The 10,894-nt window shown below is 30.4% G+C and overlaps 1 protein-coding gene across 1 annotated transcript; it reads left to right on the forward strand.

Moving 5' to 3' along the window:
* Positions 1 to 5,658: 5,658 nt before the first annotated feature.
* LOC106754143 (mitochondrial adenine nucleotide transporter ADNT1) lies at positions 5,659 to 10,894 on the forward strand. Its single transcript, XM_014636123.2, has 8 exons — positions 5,659 to 5,986; positions 6,702 to 6,750; positions 6,903 to 7,066; positions 7,270 to 7,307; positions 7,801 to 7,913; positions 8,099 to 8,212; positions 9,392 to 9,736; positions 10,450 to 10,894. The coding sequence occupies exons 1-8, from the start codon at positions 5,856 to 5,858 to the stop codon at positions 10,531 to 10,533; spliced, it is 1,038 nt and encodes a 345-aa protein (XP_014491609.1). The 5' UTR covers positions 5,659 to 5,855; the 3' UTR covers positions 10,534 to 10,894.

A 10,894-nucleotide genomic window follows, 5' to 3' on the forward strand; every position in this document is an offset into this window, starting at 1 on the left:
GAATCTAATTGAGGATGCAGTAATATATATAGGCCATGGTCAAAAAATCAATGCTACAAAAACCTTAAATGTCCAAAATAACCTCCACCTCTTCTAAGAATTACAACTCTTCAATTTGATTCATGGCCGCACCCATAAATGTCACCTCCCGCGTGGGCCCCTTGCCACAAAGTTCCACCGTGTGTTGTCACTAACGCTTTTCTTTAATTTCTCTCCATTCCACATTTTTTTTTTCATTAATTAGTGAAAATAAATTATCCATCTTTTCTTGATTTTTAATATAATAAAATATTAGTCAAACATTTTTAAACACCCATTTTAATGAATGTCTAACTTATTTTAGGTTAAATAAATTTGTTTCTGTTCATTGATGTGACTTTAACCTACAATCCGCCATCTTGAAATATACTTATGCAACGATCACTGTCGTATGTTTTATTTGAGGTATCTTGAGCAAATCCCTTTTTGTTATTAACTAAATTTTATTCCAATGCTATTTATTTTTAGTTCCAAATAATTGAGGCTGATGAAATACTTTTCTCATTTCTAATATTTTTGAGAAATTTTAAGAAATTTAAATATTTAAAGGAATATTATCAAATTAAGTGGATATAAAATGTTTGGTAGAGATAAGAAATCTTTCTTTAATCAAATGGATTTCTTAGTTATAACAACTTTGTTGTACTAATAGGTAAAATCGAATTACTCAAAAACGCATAAAAAGTTAAACAAGAAATTATTAGAAAGTCAAATTGTTGGACTTATTAGAATAATTATCTAACACAAGAATGGGTGTTGTGGAAAATTAATACTAATAAAAAAATCAAACAGTTTATTTAATTGACTCGATAATTAATGTTTTAATTTATTTGAGCTGGTAATTTAATCTATAATGCAAGTAAAAATTGTTTAATTTTATGAAAAGCAGTGACTCAACTTAAATTTACCTCACTTTTCAAAGGAATAACATTTACTTATTGTACACAAACTCGTATTTGTGTTGTTATCGATTTTAAAGGTTTAAAAATTATTTTAGATGTTGAATAATTTATCATGATAATATTATAAATTTAAAATATAATCTGCATTGCTGTAAAATTGATTTACCATTTAACATGTTAGATACTTTATCACAACTTTTTCAAATTAAATATATATCATATAAATTTGTTAATTATATATGAGTATATTAAGTTAACCGGTCCAATCAATAATTTAACTTCATGGATATGATATACTGATAAATTGACTACTGAATAAGTTTAATTGGTCTTTTATATACATTAGAAAGAATTAATTTGGATATTTCATTCGAAATCATTTACAAGATGATTTGTTAATAAAAATACAATGAAAACTCAATTTCGTTAATTATTATTAAAACTGTCCATTGGACTTCATAAATAACACTAATGATACATCTTTCTTCGAAGACAAGGTTTGTGCAAGTCTTAAAAAATGTCATTGAATACATAATTAATAATTACGTGTTACATGATAGCCATTATTCCTTCACATACAAGAGTTGTAAAATAGTACATTCTCAGTTAATAACGATGGTATTAATTATCCAAATAATATGCATAAATTAGGATTTTTTTACTATCCAGGAACGTTGACCAATCTTTTTAGAAAGTATGTTTTTGTGGAAGTGAATTTAGGAAGTAAAATCAATTATTTATATTATCAATCATATCTAGTGTATTGTATGACCGGACGGCTACACATTTATTTCAATACAAATCGATTGGACGATTCTAAAAAGTCAGAAGTAGTCAAACAGTGAGTAAGTGTGGTTGAACTATAAAAAGATACCAGACAATCAATGGTAAAAACGTTCGGTCTTATTAAAAAACAAGTTTTGACACAAGGATTAAGATAAATAAGAATTAGGCGTATTGGACTGAGAATGGACCATAATTAAGGTTTCACTCATCTCAAGCTCATGACAAAAATTATAAATACAAATTAAAAGTAAAAGGTAGGTGATTGCATTTACTGTACATCTATTACCAGAGCATTTAGCTATCGTACTTAAGTATCGAAAAACCTTTGACAAATACACGTTCAAATACTGGAGTGAAAACAAGAAACAGAAAAACAACTACGAAATCTTGAGAGAAATTGTGCAGATTTCTTTATAATACAAACAGTTTTATAAAATTGAAAGAAAAAGAAAAAAAAAAGGTTTTTTACTCTACTAGATCAATAACCGGTTAATAAGATTGAAAAAAAAAATACTGATAATGTTAATAAGTTAAGATTGTTAAATGAATTAAATGAATTGAAACTTTTTTTATTATACATATTTGATCACATGAAAAACGCTGTGTACTGTGTTCATTCTTGTCTGTACTGTCAAAGAAAGATAGAATATAATAGAAAGCACTTCCAATGGTTGTTGCTCATTCATCGTGACGCGTTTGTCCAATGAAGAACCCTACTCTTGTAATTTTTTCCCTTTTCAATTCATCAATTAAACATCTATCTATTATATATAATAAAGATATTGTTTTAACAAATGTATAAGATTTTTATTTTTTATTTTTTTCTTTATATTTTTCTGAAAATGTTGTCACTTGTTTTAATTCCTAAATACTAAACGTAATGGATTGTCATATTTTGTATACAGTTTTAAAATATTGAAACAATAGGTTTAGAAATTTAAACCTTCACCCTATTACTGTTCTTTTTTTTTTTCTTGTATTATTCATTATATTTTTCAAATATGTTATCATATAAATTTAGCATTGTTAAATAATGAGTATGGATAAATTAACAATATCATATATTTAGAGACCAACACATTTTGATTAAAATTACATTCATTAAAATATAATGTTTATTACAGCTTCATTAAATATTTGACTTTTCATATTCATACAGATATTGAGACTTATTTTCATGATGAGACATAAAGTTACTACAGTATTATTTTCATGTTCATGTTGGATTGATATTAAGGCCCATTTTGATTCGCTGTTTCAAGTCCAAAAATATATGTTCCGTTTAAAAAGGGTGGTGCTTCCTCCACCTTATTATTAAGTGGATCATTTATTTTTTTCATTATTTTAATTTATTTCAAAAATATTCTATATTTTTCTACTATTTTCTTTTATTTCAAAAATACTCTACACTTTCTTGTTATATTTAACAATCTTTCTCTTTCTCTCTTTCCATTAAAGGAGTATTTACATGGTTCAGATTTGAATTTGTAATATCTTGCAAAATATAAAATTCAGAAAAAACTTCAATATTAATACTTCTACCATTTCCATTTTATAAAATTAAAAGTTAGATGCAAATACAAAATAATAAATATAATAATATTAATAGTAAATAATGATATATTATTATTATTATTATTATATACTAATTTTATAAGGAGGAAAGAACTAAATAAATTCTAAATCTTTAACAAATAACTTTTTTTATATTTTAAGTATTTAATAATATTTTTATATTATTTATCTAATAAATTAAATATTTTATTCAAGTTATTTGAGTTAAACATGTCGGTGAGTTAAAACATAATATAATGTTAAAAAATATAGATATTATATGTAAAAAAAAAAAACACACACATATATATATAAACATTTTTCTAGAAATTTAGAACAAAATTTTATCATTTATTAAGTAATTTGAAAAGAAAAAATATATTCACGAAAATAAGATTGAATCAAACTTATTTAAGAAAATATATCACAAGTTCAAATTTGAGTCATGTAAATGCTCCATTATGTAGAGAGAAAGAGAAAAATTGTTAAGGATAATGGGGAGGTGTAAGACCCACCTGAAGAGATGGAAGGAGCAACACCCGTTTAAAAAGCACAAAGTTTGACACTGGGCTTCGTTTCCTGTACTTGCATGTTAAGGTTTATCATTTGTCCCTTCTTTCTTCTAAGCTTTTTATATGTTTTTTTATTTAGTAAATTATAATTCATTTTATTTCCTTGTATTTTTTTGAGATTTATTTATGTTCTTACAAGATTGAAAATCTATGAAGAGATTTTAATTTAACAAACTTCTTCAATATTTCCTCTTCCTTCTTCTCCTCCATACTTGTCTGATGAATGATGTATCTATAAAAGACATTATTTTGTTAAATTAGTTGACTGCATTAGATGGTAGATAAGTTGTAATAATGAAAGTAAAAGATATTTACTTTGGTGATTGTATTATTTATAGGGTATCATAATGTTTGTAAGTCTCACCTATATGGATTTAAGTGACTCCGATAGCTCATTTACTTCACGAGTCAGTTGTTTGATCCATGTTCAATTAAGTTACATAGCAGTACATTATTGACTTTGGTAATCTGAAAGGTAGTTAGACTGGTCAACTTATAATTAGATAGTGGTAGTTAGGTAGGTCAGCATGGTCGAGTGATACAAGCAGACTTGTGACCGATAATAGTCAAGTAAGTTGTCTTGTGACAAGGTAGAAAGAATAACACAAATCAATTTGTGGTAAAGTAGTTCACCAATAGTTATAATGGGCAATACATAGACATCGACAAGTAACACATAAGGTGTGTTATGGTAGTTGACACTTGGTTTTTGACATAATTATTTAGTTATAGTAAGCAATGACTGATTATGGTAATCGACACTTAGTAAACAACATTTAATTCTCAATATATAACATACAACCTTCACAAGCAACACCTGATCATGCTAATATTTTTTTTTTTTGTTTAAGTAACACTTTGTGAACTTAATAATACACACTTTGAAATACTAAATACTATTATACTATAAATGATTTTTTTTTTTCAAAGTAACCAAATCTTCGACGAGTAAGAACTTGGGTAATGTTTGCATTGTACTTTTGTAAGGAGATATCATATTGTTATCGTATATGGATTAGTTTCATAGTTAATTTGTATTTGAGATCAAACGTTTATAATTCTATTTTTTATCATGTTAATATAATTTTTTGCTGATTTTTTTAAAAGCCTCGTGAATAAAAGATAATGATTTGTTTGAACGAGATCGAAGAAATAGATAATACAAAAAACAAGTAATTCAAAAAAAAAAAGAAAAAAGTAAATAAAATAATAGAGTGAAAATAAGAAAAATAAAAAAGTAAATACGATAGGACAAATACGAAAACGGGGTCGTTTTTATCTCGCTCGCACGCGGTTTGGCCAATACTTCACCCAATAGTGGAGCTTGATGCTAACGTAGCAGCAGAAAATAAAATAAAATAAAATAAAATAAAAAATAAAAAGTTTTTGAATGGTGGGTATTGAACTTTGAAGAATAGTGGCGGAGGATATACTCAAATAATTGTTCTTAAAATAAAATAGTATTTTTAGTTCTAAATTCGAGTTTGAAACTGAACTCCAAACATTCATCAAAGAAAAATAATACTTAACATATATAAATTTTTTTATATTATTATTTCTTATAAAGTAATATAAGGATGTGTATTCAAATTTTTGCTATTATTGTAGTAATTTTTTTTGCCTAAACACCTATGAAAAAGCATCAAAAGGGAGAAATGTGATTTCATTTAAAATGGGAGTGATCTTATGGGGGAATGGACTGTGTCCACGTATGTGTGTGTGTGTGTATATATATATATATATATATATATATATATATATATATATATATATATATATATATATATATTGTATGAATGGTACAATCGAAACGAACGCCGTCACAGGGGGAGGTTGGTTGTGGTTTTGGTGGCTCTCCTCACTCATTCTCTGCTCTGAACCGTCACACACTAACCTTCACAGAACATGTATTTGCCGTAAGCGTTGGGAACCTGAGATCTCAATTTCTCGTACGGTTAACTTTATTTTCGCTTAAAATAAAAAATAGAAGGTCAGGGTTTTCATGGCTTCGGAGACAAAGATCGTGAATCTGGCCGAGGAAGCCAAGCTAGCCAGGGAAGGTGTTAAGACTCCCTCCTATGCTTTTACCACCATCTGCAAGTCCCTCGTCGCCGGTGGAGTCGCCGGAGGAGTGTGCGTCTCATTTCTTTAACTTTTCTTTCTTCTTTTGGAAAACACACACCCCGACACATGCGTGCGTCTATGTATGCATTGAATGCATGCTCAATCAATTTCAGGAGAATTTGACTATTTGTTAATAGTTTTTTTTTTTTTTAATGTTATTGTTTCCGGAAACTTCGATGCTACTGGCTTCGATTGAAGGCTGCTATATTAGTATTATTAATTAAACTTTGATTATTCGCTGTCTCGGGAGTAATGAGGCACTTGTTTTCTTGTTTAGCGAAACCTCTTTCTTTGTCTTCTTTTTTCTTTAATTTTTTATTTAATGGAATATGATATGATCTAGTAAAAATTCAAGCCTTACTGTTCACCTGGGAAATGGCAAAAATAAGTTTCTGTACATCTTCCTGCTTATGGATTAGATCAATTGCATTAGATAAACTCCAGTTTTGTGGCCATGTAAGAAGCTTAATTTCTTTTATGGAACTAATTTTTTGTGAGACAACTTATTAAAATATATTTGCATTAAAATCTGTTTCCTTGTTGGAATGAACGTAGTCTGTTCCAGTCTAATATGAGAGTCTTCTTAAGTTTGGAGTCCATCGTGTAGTTTCATACTTATATCAACATAATCTGACTTTGTTGGATGTCTCTTTGATGTAATTTCAACATCCTTTTTGCATTATGTTCAGCCTTTTGACTTGAAACCTTTTTTGTATCTATGTAGATCACGAACAGCAGTTGCTCCACTGGAAAGGTTGAAGATTTTGCTACAGGTTAATCAATTTAGTTGTTTACTTCTAAATGTGATTTTAGCTATTATTTATTCTTGTTATAAAAATAGTGCATCTGACAAGCAACTATTTTTGTTGGTGCCGGGATGTATCAATATCATAAGTGTGATGTGATGTACCTTTGCTATTCACAGGTTCAGAATCCACACAATATAAAATACAATGGAACGATTCAAGGTCTAAAATATATATGGAGAACTGAAGGTTTTCGTGGGCTGTTCAAAGGCAATGGGACTAATTGCGCTCGAATTGTCCCGAATTCTGCGGTGAAGTTCTTCAGTTATGAGCAAGCTTCTAAGTAAGTTTTCCTTTAGATAAACGATCATGTACTACACTTTTATGCTGATAATTTTGCAATCCTTTTTTAATTTTGCTTTCAAAACAATGTTCTTTAAGCTGAGGGTCTCTCACTCCTGTGCAAAGTAGTTTCAATTTGTATATCTATGCATTTCATACGTAACATTTTCTCCTCTTCTTTACTGAATGTTCCTTTTCTGGTAGGGGTATACTACAACTGTATCAGAAGCAAACTGGAAACGGTATGTCCATGTTTACTCCTTTTGGTGTATGTGTATTATTGTCGAGGGGGAGGGGGAGTACTGGTTCAGTAGCCTGTTTTGCCTTTCATAATTTTGAGGGGAAATCGCTTTTTTGAAAGGATAAAACTTAATCAGTTCTTTAGGTTCTGTTCTCCAGTAGAGCATAGCTTGTATATTAATTTGGAACCACTTCATCCTCTTTTTTTAAATATTTCATACTTGGGTATAAACATTACTATTTTATATTGGAGAGCAATGCTTCAAGTGTGTAAAGGAACTCTATCTAATTTTTGTCCTTTTTCATATTTCTAGTAAAATTTTGATCATCAATTGTTTTGAACTCAGAATAAGCTAACCCTAATACCCACTAGGTTGACTTCAATAATTTCCTTTTTGAAAAATATTTCTAAAATAATCAAATGGAAACAGGTAGTCCTAATTCTCAATAATTAAACCCGTTTTTCTAAATATTATTTTCCTTGTACTTCGGCAGAGGATGCTCAGCTGACTCCTGTTTTACGTCTTGGGGCTGGAGCTTGTGCGGGAATAATTGCTATGTCTGCAACTTACCCGATGGACATGGTTCGAGGCAGAATAACTGTACAGGTACTTTCTTTTTTGCTTTTTACCTATTCCCTCTTTTACTTGCTTTTGGACAGAAAGGTAACTGGAAAGGCATAAACTTAAGATACTTGTTATAGCTACAAGTGGAAAAAAGGTTTATATCAAAGTGTCTTAATTTTTTTGTTTTCTTAATACAACATTAATTTTTCTTTTCCTTGTATTTGCAGACAGAGAAGTCCCCTTACCAATACAGAGGAATGTTTCATGCTCTGTCAACTGTACTCAGGGAAGAAGGTCCACGTGCTTTGTATAAGGGATGGCTTCCTTCAGTCATTGGAGTTGTAAGCAATTTTTCTGGATTTTCTTTATAGGAAGTTGATGATTATGGTCGTAATCATAAATTCTATTATAAAAATTTCTAATGATATTATTCTACCATTAGCTTTCTGGAAATTCATATTACGTTTGACAGTAACAATCAGGACCTGCAGGTTGCAGTTGGGGGAGGGGGAGAGAACCTATGAAACACTGACACTTGATTTTGTTGAGTTCTTGTCAATGTCTACCCCCTTCTTAGGGGACAATTTAATACCGTTACTTTTTGGCGCCACTTATAGATGTGGGTATGTTGGTAAGGATGTGTGACTAAGGTCTTTAGTGAGTTATTCCTGGTTATTATCTGTAATTAGATAGCATCTTGTCAGTACTTTGTGCAGAACATAGGATCAACATCAGGGTGTAGGATTGATCATAAAGCAGCACTTAACATTGAAATTTTTGGTTTTAATGATTTGGACTTCACTATTTAATTATATTTTCTAATAATTGTTCTTCTACTGGTTAAAATGTTTTGAAGAACAATTTATTTAGATAAAAGGATTTCCACTGCTCAATGCTCTGACTCAATCGACAGTAAGTTCTGATATTAGTACTACTATTGGGGGGCGAGGGGTGTTATGGTGACAATTTTTTACCTGGTTATGGTCGGTTCTAGGTGGCAAATAGACAGGTTCACAACACGTTAAAATCTAAATCATTCTTCAGCAAATGTGCTCAATTTTTGTTGCAAAACCAGAAAAGAGTTGGGCAAAACAAATTGATAGAATGAAAATGAATAGAACAAAGGAGATAAATCTCTCCCTCTAACCTTCCATCTCGACAAAAGATGAACAGATCTCTGCCTTCATAAAGAGCAAAAACTCAATTTACAAATAATAGCTGACAATATGAATTCCCCTCCTGTCAGTCCTCCTATTTATTTATATCACTAACTCCCTCCCTCAAACTAACTAACTATTAACTAACATACCAGCTGGACTAATTTACTACCTCTTCTCTCATTTCTAACATCCTGAAAGTTTATAGAAACGTGAAAAGTTACCTTTCTAAAATATTCTGTGTGCTTTGTAATGATAGTTAACTAACTAAAGTTTGCTTTAAATTTGAACGAAAGCTCCGGTTTTTGGTTGTCACCGGATTTATTGGCTTAATTTTACACTTAATTTATTTCTGTTTTTCAGATTCCTTATGTGGGTCTCAACTTTGCTGTTTATGAGTCTTTGAAAGATTGGTTAGTTAAATCAAATCCATTCGGTATAGTTCAAGATTCTGAGCTGAGTGTGACAACTCGCCTGGCTTGTGGTGCTGCAGCTGGAACTATGGGACAAACCGTTGCTTACCCTCTTGATGTCATTCGACGAAGAATGCAGATGGTGGGTTGGAACCATGCTGCTTCTGTCATAGCTGGTGATGGAAGAGGGAAGGTTCCGCTTGAATACAGTGGCATGATTGATGCTTTTAGGAAAACTGTTCGGTATGAAGGATTTGGTGCATTATACAAGGGTCTGGTGCCGAATTCTGTAAAGGTCAGGCTTCATCCAGTATTCATTATGTTACGTTCTGAAAAAATGTGGGTAAAGCATATGTGCATAAATATATGCAATAATGCATTCGTTGAGAGAGTAAGGTTTTCCTTTCTTCTCTTGACTAAGGTATTATTAATGTACTATAGTCTATATCTATGAAGCACTTAAAACAAGTTTGTTCACACATTAATATATGTCATACGAATGTTTTCTGTGTGCGATTCCTATATCACACTCTGTTGGTGTTACTTTCCTGATTAAAACTGTGAACTTCACAAGCTTCTACCTGATTAGAACAAAGTCTGTTCTTCAATAGTTATTTGTAGGACTCAAGTGTCTGTAGTCTGAGTCAAACATTTCACATTTTGAACTTAAATTATATACTAATCGAGCTCAGATTGAGATCAGCTTGATGAAGTGCATGATCAACTACCAATAAAGTCATACTATCTTAGGTTTTTAATGTTATTAACTGTCTCACATTTTCTCAATCCAAGTCAAAAAAATCTTTTACCCTTTATTAGTGGAAACGTTGTTTCATTAATTTATGAATTGGTTATAAGATTTTGGTTTCATGTTAGAATTTGTTTAAAAGTCATTTACAATTAGCGTGGAACCCCCCAAATCAGTGCACTTTGCATAGCAACCCATTTAAAGCAATTAACTGAAGATATGAGCAATCTTAATCTCTCTTGAATCTTGATTTCTCGCAGGTGGTCCCATCCATAGCAATCGCGTTTGTAACATATGAGGTGGTGAAGGACATTTTAGGTGTGGAGATCAGAATATCAGACTGAAGATTGTCAGACATCTGATATTTGACTGCTTGTTGTTTTCTTGTAGGCAAGGGGATGCTCAGATATGATAACTTAGGGTTATTTTCTTGGTTTACATCTCTTCATTGAGATAGGAATCACTTTAGTTAGTGTGCATAAATTATTTCCCTTGTATCCTATTTGTTTTTCTCTATGAACATGATGTAGCTCTTAGCTTCATATTCATCATCTTCTATGGTAATAAATGTGGTAGGAAAAACAATGCACAGACTTATCTGCATCCTTTTCTTGGATTTTTTTTTTTTCACCAATGTTTGCAAGTTACTAGCATTACTGTAACGCAACTAATAGTCTTGCAATTTTACTTTATGTTTTTAAATAA

Source organism: Vigna radiata, unplaced genomic scaffold (genome assembly GCF_000741045.1).
Source record: "Vigna radiata var. radiata cultivar VC1973A unplaced genomic scaffold, Vradiata_ver6 scaffold_83, whole genome shotgun sequence".
NCBI lineage: Eukaryota > Viridiplantae > Streptophyta > Magnoliopsida > Fabales > Fabaceae > Vigna > Vigna radiata.